Here is an 18,406-nt window from a genome sequence, read left to right on the forward strand (position 1 = left end):
GTCAGCAGTGAAAGAAACAATTGCAGCCATGAGCAGTGACCGTGGCTCATATCAGCGCCGGGGCCTGTCTACGCTGTCTCTCTCTCTCGCTTCCTTCTCGGATGCTGACCCCTGGGGCACACATTCTCTCTCTCCCTCTCTCTCTCTCCAGTGCAGGAAATGGCCTTTATAAAGTGAGCAAGCAAATCAATAAATCTTCTATTTTGTGTGGTGCTGAGTGTGTGGTCACCGTGAAATAGTAAATCTGCGCTGGGCTGAGGGGTGCTGTGGCTGACAGCAGGGGGAAACGGTGTCTGGTCCTTGATGACCAAAAGGCCAGTTGAGAGAAGGAGCAAAATCACAGGTCTTTGAGGTCCTTTTCTCTTTCTCCTTCAAGGAGCGTTCCTCCCTTTTTCCAACCCAGGATGATTTCCTTATTCCAACACATGGTTTTCATAAGACGAATTCGGCGCTTAGAACTTGAGTGTGCCTGCCCCGTGCGTGCCTCCCGTCCACACGCACTGTATCGTGGTCTCCATCTCTGTGACCGTAACTTATTTAATGCTGAATCGATGTCATCAGCAGGCCTGACTAATGAAACTGACTTCAGGCCCAAGCTGTGGTCTTGCTGAAGTCTAAACAGAGGGGGGCAAGAAAACCAATTTGCCTGAGCTACAGAGAAATTTAATTTGGCGTTATCAGAGTGAGGAGAACCTTCGACCCAAGGAGGAGTGACAAAGAACCTTTGTGTTGCTATTTTGGGGAAAAGGCAGAGAGGTTCTGCAAAATAATGCTTGAATGATAACATCAGGGTTTCCAAAAATTCTGATGACTTTAAGGATTTTCATTCTCTCCATTCTCAGTTTGGGAAACAGTCCACCCCCTTTCCCTTTCCTCCAGAAACACGGCAAAACTGTGTTCTGAGGGGTGAGGTGTAAAGGCCCATTTTCCACCTGGCATATGCCTTTGTGTACTTCCTGGGAAGTTGCCAGGATGTCTCCCCACCTTCACCCCAGAAAGTTCCATGTTGTGACACTGTGTCACAGCGTTGGGCCTCAGTGTGGTCGTGGTGTGAGGGGTGTGACGAAGTGCCTTCCCATCCCGAAAGGGTGATGTTTTCTTGGCCAGAGAGGGTTTCCGACCTACTCACAAAAGGCTGGTGAGAGCCATTTAGGTGAACTCAGGGCCTTTCCATCCTGTGAAGGACAAGGTGGAGCCGGCGCCGCCTGGGAGGCCCTCCTGTGCTCACCTGCAGCTCACGGTCTCACGGGGCGGTTGTGGGGAGGCCGCCAAGGACGCAGAGCATGACGCCTGTGGACGCCACCGTACTGTCAGAAGACAAGATAATACCACAGGGAACCCCTTCTGCTGAATGCCCTGTTTTCTAGCCGTAATGATGGGGTTTTTTTCAATGTGAAGAGAGGTGTGATTTTATCTTCCGTTTTAATATCCTCTTGCATGCAGGAAAACAAGCCAGTAGGCACCAGCATCTTGCAGCTGGTGGTGACAGACAGAGACTCCTTCCACAATGGGCCTCCTTTCTCCTTCTCAATTTTGTCGGGAAACGAAGAGGAGGAGTTCGTCTTGGACCTGCATGGGATCCTGCGGTCCGCCGTGGTCTTCAGGCACACGGAGTCCCCGGAGTACGTGCTGTGTGTCCAGGTACGGCCCCGTCCTCTGGCCGCGTCAGGCCACCTTTCCCTTGTGCTGGTTTCTGCGCCCGTTGGATGGGTTTTCTTTGGTGAGCGAGTCAACATAATTCATTACTGTGCAGGCATGTTCCCCTTTTAATCTCAATTTCAATTTCACACCAATAAAAGCGGCCTCTTTGTGTGAAATTGAACAGGAAGGAAGGAAGCGTCATTGTTCAGAAGGGACATTCCCGTAGAGTGTCAGGCAGACACTCGCTGGGCCGAAATCTGCATTCTCCGAATTCCTGGGCTTCTACCTGACCCTCAGAGACAGCTCAGTGGTCAAGGCTTGCTGCGCTATACCGAATAGAAGTTGCCACATTTCTCTACCTATCAGAGCTACCGATCTTTGTCCTAATGTGATTGAGGCGTATCGTGGGCTCTGCTTCTGAAGAGACCTTAGTTTGGTGAGTTGACCCAGGGAGGGAGGAGGGGGCCAAGCCCTCGGATGGCCATGGCCTCCCAACATCTCAGCTTCCCCAAGAGCAGTGGCCTGTGTAAAATGAAATAGGACAAAGAGGCAAAAGTGGCAGCTGTGGGAAGAGTGTGGCTAGGAGTAAGAAGTGAGTCCCCAGGAATTAATTTTGCCCGTACCAAGATTTGGTTCCCATCTGTGAAACCAAGTGACTTTTTTTTACTCACAGTTGCCACGGAGGGCAACCCAAGTCATTATTAATGGTAGAAATAATAACAATAATAATTATTTATATTTGGGTAGCATTTCACTGGGTTCATTACTTCTTTGGGTAAGTTATGGCTTACTCTGCTCCAAGAAACCTTCCAGATTAATGACTTTTTGCTCTGAGCATGTCAGTGAACGCTCCAGTTGCCTCCCACTCCTCCAACAATACTATGTAAATAATTTTATATCACAGTATAGGTACAAAGAGCAAGGAGAGATGTTTAGTGCTTTCCCACAGAAGCTAGTATGGTTCCTTGCCTGCCCCCTCATCCCTCCATCCTCAGACACCTCCCCTGGGGACCCAGTCCATGGGAATCTGCCCATCTCGGAAGCTCTATGGCATGGCCTACCACCGTGTGGCCCGTGGGGTAGAGAGTAGATTCTGCATCTCAGACTTTGGGAACACCACAGAGAGCTTTCTCGTCCTCGTCCCTAAAGTTAAACTACCACCAAGTGCTGAGTTTCTGCCTTCATAAGGTCCCCGCGTGCATCAGTTACATTTCCTTTGTGCTTTCCCCACTTTATCCTGTACCGCCCCGTACGCTCACTGTTGCAGGAGCCCCCTAGGTGACTCCTCTGGCCTCAGCCTCATTCTTTTCTGATACATCCCTCCGCCCCTCCCAGGTTAATCTTTCCACTTTGGTTATGTCAGTCCCCTAAACCAGGGGTCGATCAGCTACAGCCCCAGGACCACATCTTGGCCTCAGCCTGTTTTTATACATGAAATTTTACTGGAATGTAGCCTTACCCATTTGTTTACATATGCTCTGGCTGCTTCCACACTGGAAACATAGTTGATTAGTTGATAGAGATCATATAACCCCAAAGCCTAAAACGATTTCTTATCTAGCCCTTTACAGAATAGATGTGCCAACTCCTGCCCTGAGCTAAAGCCTCTGTGGCTCCCCAGTGCCTGAAAACTTGGGGTCTGCAGGCTGAACTCCAGGCCCATACTCTCCGATTTTGAATCTTGGAGTCCTTCGGCAGACATGGTTCTCCAGTCCCACTCAGTCCACAGGCCCACTAATCTGTCACCTCACACCCAGCAGCTTCACACCTTTCTGTCACCTCTCTGCTCTCTGATGTTTGAGTGAGCAACCTCTGGCCTATGAAGTCCACACTCATCACTGTCCTTCAAGGCCCTCCACAGTTTGACTTCAAGGTCAACCTCATTTGCTAAACTTCCCTCCTCCTACATGGCTTTTCCCTGTCAGCATCTCTGCCTCCCATAGTTGATCACATTAACTCTGATGTACTAAGTACTTCCGGGGTCAGACCTGTGCCAAGCACTTTGCCATCACCGTGTCTTTTAATCCCCACAATACCAGAATCCTGTGAAGGAGGTACTACTCGTATACGCAGATGAAAGGTACAAAAATCGAAGTTCCGAAATGTTTAGTCACTTCCTCGAGGCCAGAGTTGAGATTCAAACTCAGGTCTGTGATGCCCAGGTCCCTGCTTTTACACTGGCTTCCACCTATGAGGACATATCTCCTCCGCCCCCATCTGACCTGCAGAGTCCACCTCGGCCCTCCATTCTCAGATACCTCCCCTGGGGACCCAGTCCGTGGGAATCTGAATCTGCCCATCTCGGAAGCTCTACGGCACGTCCTACCACCATGTGGCCCATGGCAGGTGTTCAGCAAACATCTGCTGTCAGGGTGGTTCTTCTATCAATTCTTTTTTTTTTTTTTTTTAAGATTTTATTTATTTATTTGAGAGAGAGAGCAGAGCGAGAGAATGAACACATGAGCAGGGAGGAAGGGCAGAGGGAGAGGGAGAAGCAGGCCCCCTCTTGAGCAGGGAACCTGACACAGGGCTTGATCCCAGGACCCTGGGATCATGACCTGAGCGGAAGGCAGACGCTTAACCGACTGAGCCACCGAGGTGCCCCTATCAATTCTTATATATAGAAGGAAGACAAAGTTTTTCTCAGGCTATCTATTTTTCCCTTTTCTGCCTGCCATTTTTTTAATTCTAAACCTTCATATTGTATAATTCACAGCTCATGGTATTTCTTGAATGTACAGAAAGGTGTTCCCTGGCCCAATCCAAAGGAAAGAATGCAAAGAGGGCAAAGATTACTCCTCCGAATGAGAACGCCACTTTATGCATGACGTTCCCCGGTGGCTTCTGTTCAAGAAGAAAACCAGGCCAGCGTGTTGCAGGCATATCAGATCTCACAGCACCCTCTGTCCCCCTTCCTGTTCACCCCCAACGGCTAGATTGTGCGGACACATTTTATCATCCATAACCGAGTGTACACGTGGGGACCACAGGTGATAAATCACTCCTCTGCCTGCATTGCACATCTTCGGCATTTCGCCGAACAGGAGCAGGGGATGGAGGAAGAAGCAAACGCGGGTAAAGGAATAAACGTCTCCTCTCTGAGTTTTGTTGGTTTTTAAATGATTCTGCTTTTTCTGAGTTCCTTGCTTTTCTCCCTCTTGGTTGTTTAGGCAAAAGACTCGGGCAAACCCCAGCAGGTCTCTCACTCCTACATCCACGTGCGGGTCATCGAGGAAAGTATCCACAAGCCCACGGCCATCCCCCTGGAGATTTACATTGTCACCATGGAGGACGATTTTCCCGGGGGGGTCATTGGGAAGATCCATGCCACAGATCAAGACATGTATGACGTGCTCACGTTTGCCCTGAAATCGGAGCAGAAAAGCTTGTTCAAAGTGAACAGTCATGACGGGAAGATCATCGCCCTGGGAGGCCTGGACAGCGGCAAGTACGTGCTGAACGTGTCCGTGAGCGATGGCCGCTTCCAGGTGCCCATCGATGTGGTCGTGCACGTGGAGCAGCTGGTGCATGAGATGCTGCAGAACACCGTCACCATCCGCTTTGAGAACGTGTCCCCTGAGGACTTCGTGGGGCTGCACATGCATGGCTTCCGGCGCACCCTGCGCAACGCTGTGCTCACCCAGAAGCAGGACACCCTGCGCATCATCAGCGTCCAGCCCGTGGCGGGGACCAACCAGCTGGACATGCTGTTTGCCGTGGAAATGCACAGCAGTGAGTTCTACAAGCCAGCCTACCTGATCCAGAAGCTGTCCAATGCCAGGAGACATCTGGAGAACGTCATGCGCATCTCAGCCATCCTGGAGAAAAACTGCTCGGGGCTGGACTGTCAGGAGCAGCACTGCGAGCAGGGCTTGTCCCTGGATTCCCATGCACTCCTGACCTACAGCACAGCGCGCATCAGCTTCGTGTGCCCGCGTTTCTACAGGAACGTGCGCTGCACCTGTAACGGTGAGTCTGCGTTTATTAGGCACAACCCAAAGAGGAATGTGAATCCCCACTGCTGGGGGTTCAAAATATACTGCGTTTGGACCACTCAAAAACCAGTTTCTATAGGAATGAATAATCACTCAGAAGTTCTCCAGACAGACAGGAGCTGACACATTGTTTTGTCACTTTTCATGGTTACCAGTCATTCCAAAGAAAAAGACATATAGCTACATTAGCAATAGGGAAGGTGAAGAGATATACAAAGTATGTTTCCAGTGATGTGTATGGCAAATAAAAATAATTTGGAAGAAACATGATTAAAAAATGCTTTTTGGAATTTCAGAATCCTTTCTTCCTGTACTGCATCCTTTCCTTCTGCTTAATCCACTTCAATTTATGGTTTTCTGAGGGTAGATGGGTAGACTGCAGGGGCTGTGGCGCGAATCTTGCCCCAAGACTAGCTATAAGATAAGAAAACAAACTGAGCTGGAGTCAGAATGCTCAGCTTATAATCCTGCAGGGTTTATACTTAAACAGCTTTGTGGGGCACCTGGGTGGCTCAGTCGTTAAATGTCTGCCTTCGGCTCAGGTCGTGGTGGGTCCTGGGACCCTGTAACGGTGAGTCTGGTTTGGAGTTCCCTCACGCCGCCCATGATCTGAGTAGACCAGGCCGCCGTTCCTGATAAGCATGCATTCGTTCATTCGCTCATTCAGCAAAATGTTTACTGACCACCCAGGATGGGCCAAGCTACCATAAGAGATGCCGGGCCAGGGGTAAGCAAGACAAGGTGAGCCCCTCTTCCCGTGGAGCGTACAGCTCACTGAGCAGCACAGACCAGCAGGCTAGCAGGAGCCCATGCATTAAGTATTGCTAGGGGAAGTACAAAATCCCGCAGGAGGACCCATCAAGACGGAAGGTCTCCTGACGGGTTGGGATAAAGGATAAGTAGGAATCAGACGCATGGGAACAGGTAGGGGAGGAAGAACATTCCAGGCCAGAGGGCAGCTTGTATGAGGAAGGTCCAGAGTAGGAGAGAAGCCCACACCAGGGGAGTGGCAGAGATTTCTGTCACTGAAAGGGGGGGGGCAGGTGCATGATAACAGATGAGACCTGTGAGCAGGCCCAGGGTTCACACAAGGGCCATTAACCAGGATGAAAATCGTAGAAATTGTCCCAAGGCAGGAGGAGCCGTGGTGGGCTGATGTGAAGTGAAGAAGTGACAGAATCAGCTCTGTCTTTCACAAAGAGTGTGTGCTGGCTGCAGAAGGGAACGGATTAGCTGGGGCCAGGCCAGAGGCAGGCCAACAAGTTAGGAAGCTACTGCTGAGGGTAAGGGCAGCTCGATTTGCTTCAGTGAAAAACGGGCCACTCGGAGGGATTCAGCCCTCAGAGCAGAGGAGATGGAATGGCTCAAGTCTGTTGATGTAACAAGAGTCCCTGAACCTTGACCTTTCCCGGTCAGAGGCCATAGCTGTCCAGAGTCCCATGCCCACAGTGGTCAGTGAGAAGTATTGCTCTCTGCCTTTTTTCCTCTCTGACACATGGAGCCATAAATTCACTGCCCTCTTCCAAGAAAATTGCTCCCGGAGTTTTTCTAACCAGCGTGAACTTGGCCCAAAGGGACTGTGGCCAGAAGAGAGGCCATTTGTAAAACATCCCTTTAGGTAATTGGGGACAGGAAGGGCCCCTGACCTCTTTCCCTTACAGAAAGTTCTTGGTTGCAGCTTGGAAAATAAGCTCATCAGAGCAGGGCTCCTGAGATCACAGTTTCCTCCCACCCAGGGACCTTTTGACCTCCTTTGAGAAGCCTAGGAAGTGATGGCCACTCACCCTGCTGTACCAGTGAATTCTGTGTTTTCATCAGGTAGATGCAGTGGTGTCTGACCTGCTGAATATGTAAATTAGCTCCAAAGTAACTCAAAGCATGCAAGCTAGATGCGATGCTTTTCTGACAGATGCCACCAGCATGCAGGATTTATGAGTGCCTGCTGTCTGAGCTTTACCTAGATCTCCTTTGTGGGCAAACTGATTTATGCACCAAAGCTCAGCTAGAGCCTTCCTGCAGTGACTCACAGCGGGGTTCAAAAGAGGTTCACTACAGGACAGGGCAGACCCTGCAGGAGAAACTAAACCAGCTAATTAGTCCCTGTGCTCTGAGAACTCATTTCAATCAGCAGACCTCTGTGGTAGCAGCAATGTGCTAGGCGCTAAAGCTTCAATGTGGAAAAGACACCGCCCGCCCCTGCCCTTAGGAGCTGGTTATTATGAGGTCAGCTTGTAAGTGCCTATTTACAATAACAAGGTTATAATAAATGTTAGGGAAGAGAAAGGACAGGATCCCGATATGGCCAGAGGGAGGCTTTCTGTGACATTTCTATACCACAGACCATCTGTGTCCTGGGTCTTGAGGGATGAGTACGAGTTCATCAGGAAGAGTCAGAGGAGGGCTGACTTGGCAGAATTTCTCAAAAGAAGGAAATCAGAGAGGTGATTTTTGTTGGAGAGAGGGAGGCGTTTCATGAGACACTAATATTTTAAATGCAGTGAGTTTCGAGTTGGGGTCCCTGCCCAGGACTCCTGTTCTCTGGTCCCCATAAACCTTTTTATTCCCAGTAAACCCAGGATGCTGAAAGCTTTTATTTATTTATTTATTTATTTATTTATTTGAGAGAGAGAGAGAGAGCAGAAGCAGGGAGAGCGGCAGAGGGAGAAGCAGACTCCCTGCTGAGCAAGGAGCCCGATGTGGGACTCCATCCCAGGACCCTGAGATCATGACCTGAGCCGAAGGCAGACGCTTGACTGACTGAGCCACCCAGGTGCCCCTGCCAGAAGCTTTTATGATTCAACCCCCAGACATCCCACAAAGAGGCCTTCTTGGTTTGAAAAGTGAACAATTCCTCAAAGAAGGCTGCATGTGTAGATTCAGGCTCATCTTGGAGCTTCTTCTCACCTCCAAGCCACTCTTATAATTAAGCTGTAAAACGAAATACTGGATTTTAGTAGTAGAAAGACTTGGAAAGGTCATCTGGCCCAGTCCCATCTTCAGCAGGGGATGTACGACCATCTCCATTTGATGAATGTGGTAGCTCCGTGCCCTGCCCAGGGCTGTGTGGCTTGTGAGGGTGGCACGCGGATTTCAATTCAGGCTCTTCTTGGGCCCCTCTTTTATTATCTGCATCTTAAGAATAGGGGCTTTTCCATTTCTTATGTGAATCATGACCCCAGTGCTATATGTAGGCATACTCAGATAGCCCCATTTTCTCCAGCAGACTGCTGACCAGCGTCACAGTACCATCACAGGACAGCCGAGGGGCTCCCAGACGCCAGCATGCATGCATGGGGCTTACCAGAAATGCCCACAGCCAGCCCCACATGCAAATATAATGGTAAGATTCAGGTGAAGCTTAGGAGTCTATATACGTAGCCCTGGGTGATTCTAATGCTGGTAGTCCAGGAAAACAAACTTGGAGAAATCCCACAGCAAGATAAAATAGGAAAGATTTCCTGCAAGTTCAGGGGCAAGCTCTTAGTTAGAAATAGAAATAGCTCTCACTTCTTTTCAAGCATCCTCTAATGAAAATACAGTGAGGAACTGTTAAGGAAAGCAGTAGGCATTTTAGGCATTTTCTCATTTATTGGACAGAGAGGTAATTGAATTCAGTAATTGCCCCCCTTAAAACACACGCACACGTGTGTGTGCACACACATGCACAACTAGTATTGACTGCGCCTCGGTTTGCCCTGGGAGCTTGGCAGATACAATAAATGGACTTTTCCACCACTTGGTGGAATAATTATGATGATAAATAGAGGTAGCTGCCTATTCTGGACTGTGTAGCAATATTTATACAGATCTGGCCTTGATATGCTCCTCCCCACTTCCAGCTCCTCTTTCTCTCCTGCACAGTTTTTTGGGTCCAATTAACAAAATTAGCATCTTGAACCAAAATGCTGAGTTGCTTTGACAAAATGGAAGCAGACTTGAATTTTAGTGCCAAATAGGCTCATTAAATTCCAGCCACCATCGAGCATCATGTTTGAACTGAACTTCAAGAGATACAAAGTTCTGATGTCACGACATGACTCTTGGTAAACTTCACAAGTTTAGTGAACTTCAGCACTTCAGAAGAAAGCCTCACGCCAATTTAAATGAACAGGGAATGAAGGGTGCCCTGTGGGCTGTCCTTGATGCTCTGTCCTCTTGCTGTCCCACTGGGCCGTGCTGATTATCCCTTTTGTAAAAATGTCTTTGACTTTTCAAAAGTCCAATATAGGGGCGCCTGGGGGGCTCAGTCGTTAAGCATCTGCCTTCAGCTCAGGTCATGATCCCGGGGGTCCAGGGATCAAGTCCTGCATCGGGCTCCTTGCTAAGCGGGAAGCCTGCTTCTCCCTCTGCCGGCCACTCCCTCTGCTTGTGTTCCCTCTCGCCCTCTCTCTCTCTGACAGAAAATTAAAGTCTTTAAAAAAGAAAAAACAAAAAACCAAAGTCTGTCATAAAAATCTATCAAAAAAAGAGCCCGTTGTCCAGGAGCATGGACTCCTTAGGAGGCCATCAGAGGTTAAGCCCAGGGTGTTGATGGCGGTGACAGAGCTGAAGGGAGCATCGGCCGTGGGGGGCGCAGCGTGGGGGCCAGGCAGAGTGTGAGCAACAGCTGGCCCGCCCTCAACCATGGCCTACGGCGCTGTCACCAGGGTTCGCTCGGGGAATGGAGAGCAACACTGCAGCACATCACTGAGGGCGATGCCCACTGAGCTAGCTCTGAAAGGGTGCCTAGAATCCGGCACGTGCTCTAGGCCGAGGAGCACGAGAGCGAAGGCCTGCAGCGGAGAAGCAGGGACAGGCTTAACGATGAACATTTACTGAGCGGTGACCAGTGACTGCGCTGTTTGTCCAACATACATAATTGCATTTAACCCTTCTAATAACCATAAAGACAGGGTATCATGAACCTTCCTCAGAAGTTAAGGAGACTCAGACTTGGGAAGCTCAGCGGACTTGTTCAAAGTCGCAGAGCTATGCAAATGGCCGGCGCCATGATTCCCAGCGGGCAGCCTCAAGCATGGTGCCCTACTACTTCCACACCCATGTGAAAGCACCTTCAAAGTTTCCAGTCTAACCTCCCACCCACGATAGACATCCCATTAACTACATTCCTGGCACAGTAATTCAGCTGGCCTCACAACCTCCCAAGATGGACCAAGACAACCTTCTCCCTTCTAGTGCCCCAAAATCCACCTCCTTGTAACGTCACCCAGCTCGTCCATTAGAGCCACCCAGAACCTGACCCAACTCCTCCTCTACAAGCTGCCCTCCAGATATTAAAGGGCAGTTGTTGTGACACCTTGAATCCTCTTTCCCCACGCAAACTGCCGAAGTTCCTCTGCTCCGTGGCTGCAAACAGAAGCTATAAACAGTTGTAGGCGGTGTAGTTGGGGCACAGAGGAGGCCCAAGGAAGGAGTCCTCAGTCCTGTTGGAGGAGTCCATGAGAGGCACTGCAAGCAGGGAGGATTGTCCTCCTGGGTCTTTGCCAGGCAGGGGATGCACTGTCAGCGGAGAGAGCAGTGAAGAGAAACGCCCAGAGATTTGGGGCATCTGCTCATCTGCTCATTCACTCAGCAGTGATGTGGATACTTTGCCAGGCCCTGGGCAGGGTGCTGGAGGTATCGGGGTAGGTGAGGCTGCCATCGTCCCTGTCCTCAGGGAGCACGAGGAGCCAGCATCATGCACTGGACAAATGACAAGGATGCTGAGGAGTCAGGATAGTCCCGGGGAGGATTACCAGGGGACAGGTAAATGGAGTCTGTGATAGGCAGCCATGGTAATGCACTTCTTTTTTTTTTAAGATTTTATTTATTTATTTGAGAGAGAGAGCGTGACAGAAAGAGATCAGGAGCAGGGGCAGAGGATAGAGGAAGAAGCAGGCTCCCCGCTGAGCAGGGAGCCCGATGCGCAGCTCGATTCCAGGACCCTGGGATCATGACCTGAGGCGAAAGGCAGACTTAACCGACTGAGCGACCCAGGCTCCCCGGAAAGCACTTCTAATAAACACCATAAAATAAAATGACAAAGGCTTCTGTGAATCAGTAAGACACTTAAAACTTAGCCTTGATGAGTTTTTAAAAAGCAGAGAAAAATCTGAGATTGGGTTTGCCTTGGGCTGGGGTTTGTTAAGGCTAACGCTCAGAGAAGAAAGCCAATAGTCCTCACCTCAAATAACCTTCAGTGTAGTCTCTGAATCCTAACCTGCAAGCTGGAAAGTTTCCATTTTGCATTCATAACAGCTATGGCTCCGCAGATCTTCATCTCCAGTACACAAGTCCCAAAATGTCAGGAGAGGTTTAGAGGTGTCTACCCTGGCCCTGACACCAGCTTCTCAACGTGTGGATCTTCCCTTACATATTCCACCCACACACAACTGCCCCAGAGAGGATGTCTTAAATGAAATTTAAGCTAAATCATCCAGAAAATATGGCTGAGCCAAGCAAACACCATTCCAGATGATTCTGTGCTTGTGGGAGAACCATAAAAGACCACTTCAAACCAAAAAGACCTCTGGAGAATATGTTTTAAAACTTCATGCAGGCCAAGAATTAAGAGGAAAGCTTATTGACTTGTGCAGCATTTGCTAAGACATGGCATCCTGCCAAAGTGTGTGAATTCAGGGTGTAGGATATTTACCATTAGTTATCAGATCCACAGTATAATGAGGCAGAAATGTACATGAAGAGGTTGAATCAGCTCCAAGTGATGGTGATAATAATGACAGGTAGATACTGATGTATTCGCTCAAAGCATAGACTTAATCCCGGGGGCTGCGGGAATGGCAGCGAGACCCTCCAAGACCCCAAGAGGATCACCATTCCCCTCTGTGCAGGTTCCAAAGCTCTGAAGCTGCTGCTCCAGTGAAATGTACGTTGTCAGCTCTGTAGAAAGTGGCCTAAATTTCCACCTGAGCAACGCTTCAGAATGTGGAAACCTTCTTTCGGAGAATAGCCACATCCTGTGCACCTTTCTCCCGTGAGAGGCTGCATACAGGGCTGTCTAGAAAGACCACCTCTGCCCGAGACAAGGTGGCCAAGGGGCTGACCCCACAGGGGCCTGGGACGCTGACGAATAAAATGCCCCAGGCTTTAGCTTGTACCTCCCAGGCACACAGTATTTCATATCATCTATCAGTTTACAAATCACGAATTTCACCCAAAAAAAAACCAGCAAGGAAAAGATTACAATTGAGTTCAGGTTTCTGCCATGGGGCTGAGTCAAACTAGTGTCTCCAGTTTTGAGACCTTGTAATAATTTGTTTTTACTTTGTTCTTCCCTTTAAAAATTGCCTCCACGGGACGCCCGGGTGGCTCACTCGGTTAAGCGTCTGTCTTCGGCTCAGGTCATGATCCCAGCGTCCTGGGATCGAGTCCCAGTGAGGTTCCCTGCTCAGCAAGGGGCCTGCTTCTTCCTCTGCCCCTCCCCCTGCTTGTGTGCTCTCTCTCTCTCTCACACACACACACAAATAATAAATAAAATCTTTAAAAAATAAAATAAAAATTGCTTTCACATACATTAGCCCATTTAATCCTCACAACTCTATGAACAGTTATTGTCCTCATTTTTCAGAAAAGGAAATCAAGACTCAGAGAAGTCAAGTGACCTGTTCAGAGCCACACAGTAAATAAGTGGAATAACTGATCAGAGCCAAGATCTAGGCTGCAGCTTGTCACTGCAGATCCTTTCCTGTTACGATACATTAGCTTCTTGAGGGGACCTGGGCGTGGGGCACAGACTTTCTCTGCCTGCTCCATGTTCTCGGAGTTGCTAAAAACATCCGATCCTTCTAACCTGCCACAACAAATGGCATTGGTCAGTTTGATAAAGTGGGCCCCTTCTGCCTTCATGCTAACTCTGGCACCAAACTGATGGATGCCTGGATATCAGAACGTGTAGGTCTAGACCCTCCACCCCCCCAGTTGTCACTGATCCCAGCGCAAGTTAATCAAACCTGGATTATTTAATGATAGTTAATAAGATAAACTTCCTCCCAGAGGCCAATGGGACCTGACACTGTTTTCTCTTAACTATGACTATGATAAGGCACCGTCTGCCGTCAGAAAGATGAGCATTAACACATGCAAGCAGTCGAGCCACTCGCTACGGCTGGCTCATTCCCATTCCCATGAAACACAGGGTCTTTCAGACTCACAATAGTAGGTGTCTATACTTCCATGAAAGGGGGATGATATAAACGTGGGATTTCTAAAAACAAGTTAACCCCTCAGCATCCATTTAAAGCACACTGGGTTTCAGTTTGCTAGAGAATGTAGGGCTTTGGCTGGAAAGAGGCTTATTATTCCCAGGAAAGTGTCCCCAGGACCCAAACGTCTAGGTGTATCTGAGGTCAGGGCACACAACATTGTTCAGCGTTGGCATACAAAGGTCAAGTCCCTCTGACAACATATATGTCAGAAAGGACCTAATATCTTATCCTAATTAATGGGGAAGGAAAAACTACAGTATTGTACACGGGGAATATTTAGTTTGGGGAAACCTGTTTTTCGTAGCCAGAAGTCTTTCTCTGTTTGGAATAGACCGCATTTTGCGCACATGCTCACATCTGTCCCCAGCTAAGGACGACATTACATTTTACACTGACCTCTGGATTCTAATCTGCCTTCCTGCTCTCTTGAGCCATGGGAGAGCGGACCGACCATGAGCAGAGTGAGCTGACAGAAGCAGCTGGAGTCTGAATGTTTACGACTGATTCCAGCCTAGGCTGAGACTTGGTGGGGGAGGCCCCGGAGGATTTTTAATGCATCAAGAGACAGATCACTTGCCAAGAACTGTTCCCTTTGCCTTAAAAAGCCTATTAAAAATAAAAAGAAAGAGAAATAAACCTATCAAAGTCAATGGCTGCTAGAATGACTAAAAATATAGTTATTATATATCTAATATGTATATTAATATTACTACTTTTTAAGTGCACATATTATAATACTTACACTAATGTATTTTTTTTTTACATATCCTCCAGCTAGAGTTTTTACAATGGGCAGTGGATCTAACATAATCCATTAATTTAGTGGATGTAATTGTATGGGTTCTATGGTTATGACACGAGGAAAAAAGAAAAAGCTTTGAGTTTGAATCCCAGCTGCTGGTCTGAGTGGCTTTGGCTTTATCCCAAGATAAGAGAGATGGTGACAGAATAAGAAGCCTTTGCCAGCTACCAGGGCAGGGCTGATAGTAAGAGAAACGGTAAAAAATGTGGATAAAAGGGAGAAGTACTCAAATGCTGTTTGTGTGTGTGTGTGTGTGTGTGTGTGGTTAGTGTTCCATGATTCATTGTTTGCGTATAACACCCAGTGCTCCATGCAGAATGTGCCTTCCTCAATACCCATCACCAGGCTAACCCATCCTCCCACACCCCGCCCCTCTAGAACCCTCAGTTTGTTTTTCAGAGTCCATCGTCTCTCATGGTTCGTCTCCCCCTCCGATTTCCCCGCCTTTGAATCACAGATCTATACCTCTGAAACAAATGATACATTATATGTTAAAAAAAAAAAAAAAAAGAAGAAGATAGCAGGAAGTCAAACACTGTTTTAATATGAAATACTGTGTTTAGTTTTTATTATATACGCTTACAGCTGTTTTTTTTTAATCTTACCATAATTCCTCCAGGAGAAAATAGCTTTACTGTCATGAGTCTGAAATTATCTAGCCCTCTTTTCCCCCTTTGAAATAGTGGCTTTTAAACTGGACTTTTAATAATGCACATTTGCTTAACAATGGAGCCTTACACTATAGCAGAAATGGAGTCTGTGCCGCTGTGTCTCAGAAACATAGAAATGCAGAGAAAGATATCCTTCAGCTGGTGAAAGCAGGACATGGAAAAAGTCATGTCCGTGTAATGGGAAGAAATAGATTTCTTAACTATGTAAATTACTGTTTCTGTGTCTAATTGGAAGGTGATGCCCAGGTAATTCAGAACTACATCTGTTGGATAGAATGCATTTTGTGATTCATCTATGCACATGGCCACCTTCCTGTGGCCAAGTTTAGTGTTGGGCTGAGTTAGGATCTTTGAGCATATACTAATGAGTCCACATTTAGGAGCAACCTGGAAGTGTGCAAGACCATCCGAAACTGACACGAAGCCATGCATGGAGACAGCGAAGAGTCAGCTGGTAGAGTTGTGAACTTTTCATGAATGAACATTAACACACGCAACAGTCGAGCCACTCACTACGGCTGGCTCATTCCCATGAAACACAGCCCCTTGTTCCTAAAAGGATCTCATCCTTCAAGACTGAATTTAAAATGCTCCCTTCTTTGGTGAGGACTTCTGACATTCTCCCAGGAAACACAATTGTCCCTTCTCTGGGACCTCTATCAAGGCGCTTACCTTATTGTCTAGTCCTCATGTGTTTGCTGGTGTTTCCCGGAGGGAGGAAGAGGTGGCCTTTTTTCCTTCCATCTTTGTATGTCCAGGCTTGGGGCGCCTGGGTGGCTCAGTCAGTTAAGCGTCTGCCTTCAGCTCAGGTCATGATCCCAGCGTCCTGGGATCGAGCCCCGCATCGGGCTCCCTGCTCAGCGAAGAGTCTGCTTCTCCCTCTCTCCCTTTCTCTCTTTTACTTTCTTTCAAATAAATAAACAAATAATCTGTATGTCCAGGCTTATCACTTCTTTGGCCCTAAAAAAAATTATTTGCTGAATGAATGCACCAAAAATTATCTTAAAACTGGTTATCAAAAGCACTTCGAAGCAGATCATAAGGTGGTAGAACAGCTATTTTAAGTTGCATAAATATTGAGAAATACATGGCAGGAGTAAAAATTTCTTGGGATGAAAATAGGAAGATGTATTTTGGGGTAACTTATGTCTTTTAGAACCATTTGTAGAGATCATTCCAAGTTTTCAGTTGAAAATCCCTTCATCTTCTAAGACTTTGTAAGCTGGATCATTGCCAAGAGTATCTTTCATGGCTGAGCTCTAAACTGGTGGAAAATAGGATTTATGAATTCTGAGTGTGCTGGGGCCACTTAGATTGCTCTTCTCAAGGATTACAGTTTTTAAATGTTTACATGTAGTTAGCATTAAATGTCTGCTTTCCCCTGGGCAAAGAGATGACTATATAATGGGACAATATGCTTAATGATGAGGAAAGAGTTAGGATGGACGAGAGTTTGGTAATGGGTCAGATCCTCCTGAGGAAGGAAGCTGCTGATGTCTGCACATTCTTGGTTCGCAGAGGAGGTGCTCCTTTAGGCCACCGCTAACCCATTTGTGGGCAATTTTTCATTTGTGTCTCCTTTCCTATCATCCTTACCGCTTAAACTCTCACTATGTGGAAAGTGGCCTACTCACATTTGAAATATCCAGGACTTCTGAAACGTGCACTTCCTTGGGTGGACCCCTATTTGCCCTCAGCACGGTTCAGAAATGACTCACTTGGGTCCTGAATTTTGCCTTAATCAGTTAATCTGCTTTCCAGGATTTTTCTTTCCGAGGCATTAACCTTTCATCTCACTGTGCTGCGAGCATCTAACAGGTAGCAAGAAAACCTGCCTTTGCCAGTGATAGTTCAACTGTTTTTGATAGGCGGTAGGACAGCTTTATAGCTAATCGATACATGAGCAGGTAGCAGAAGGGATTAGGAAACAATGGGAATTGTGCTTGCGCGACTTAGAATTAGTCATACTTTTCTTTAGAAACGTCTTTTTCTTTCCCCTCTGAAAACAACAGCTAACATCTTCCGAAGTCTACCCCCGAAGTTTTTCAGGGCAGGAAAGAAAAAGAGTGTAAGACAAATGGAAACTCCAGCAATACATTCACGTAGGCACCCGTGTGCAGAACCTACTCCAGTAAATACGACCAGAGCCCGCGCAGTGTGATCTTTTTTCAGCTAACGTTCGTCCAGTTACAACCTTAGCATATCCGAACCTAAAAGGAAGAGCTCCATTTATTCTTTGAAGCCAACCTACTTCAGGCTGCCGGTGGCTTTTGGCCGATGCAGGAACATTTGATGGGCACTCACACCAGGTAAAGCCCATTCGGGCGCTCCTGCTTCTGGGTGGCCCTTTTGTCTCTCAGCCCAGAGCCTGTCGAGCCCAGCTCTGGAACTATTCCAGCGTCCCCTAGAATGTAAGGTGATTCTCTGCATACTGATCATGTGTGTTCCCTTTTGTCGCAGGAGGACTGTGCCCAGGGTCCAGCGATCCTTGCATGGAGAAGCCATGTCCAGGGGACATGCAGTGTGTCGGTTATGAAGCCAGCAGGAGACCCTACCTCTGCCAGTGTCCACCAGGGAAGCTCGGAGAGTGCTCAGGTGCAGAGGGGGGTGGAATTATGCGGGTCTAAATTCATATTCCTGAAGCACTTGCCCTTGGGTAAATGACTGTGCCCTAGCTCTTCCGAAAGGCATTTCTGTCTGCATGCCACATTTACCTTCAGGATGGACCACAGCTAACATCTGCCCTCACAGGTACTTGGGATTCATTACAGCTTCAGCCTGTGCTCAGGAAACCCATAATGACCGTGGACTCCTTATATAACAGGAAGACCACAACATGTGTTTTCAGTGGTGTCGCACGGATGTTAAGAGTGTAAAATGGAAAATAGAAGGCCATTGGTTAGGCAGAGGAGTCAAGAGTATCCGTGGCATGGCCTTTGATGGTCAGGGGGCGGCACAACCTGGAGCCACAAAACAGAGCTCACCAGAAGGTACAGCTGAGCCAGTCCAGTTGACCTTCCATAGGGTAAACCCAAGCCTAGGGCACCAAGCGAGCAGACTCTCCGCTGGAGATGGATACGCGCTGCATGTCTC

The 18,406-nt window shown here is 47.9% G+C and overlaps 1 protein-coding gene across 1 annotated transcript in view; it reads left to right on the forward strand.

The window, feature by feature from the left end:
- FAT3 (FAT atypical cadherin 3) overlaps window positions 1–18,406 on the forward strand; it is a 503,865-nt gene that overhangs the window by 448,589 nt on the left and 36,870 nt on the right. The window contains exons 17-19 of the mRNA XM_081799014.1: window positions 1,444–1,641; window positions 4,812–5,610; window positions 17,774–17,908. Coding sequence (XP_081655140.1) covers window positions 1,444–1,641; window positions 4,812–5,610; window positions 17,774–17,908 — 1,132 coding nt within the window. The remainder of the gene's footprint in view (window positions 1–1,443; window positions 1,642–4,811; window positions 5,611–17,773; window positions 17,909–18,406) is intronic.

The sequence above is a fragment of the Leptonychotes weddellii genome, chromosome 11 (assembly GCF_054177405.1).
Source record: "Leptonychotes weddellii isolate Sample4059 chromosome 11, ASM5417740v2, whole genome shotgun sequence".
Taxonomy (NCBI): Eukaryota; Metazoa; Chordata; class Mammalia; order Carnivora; family Phocidae; genus Leptonychotes; species Leptonychotes weddellii.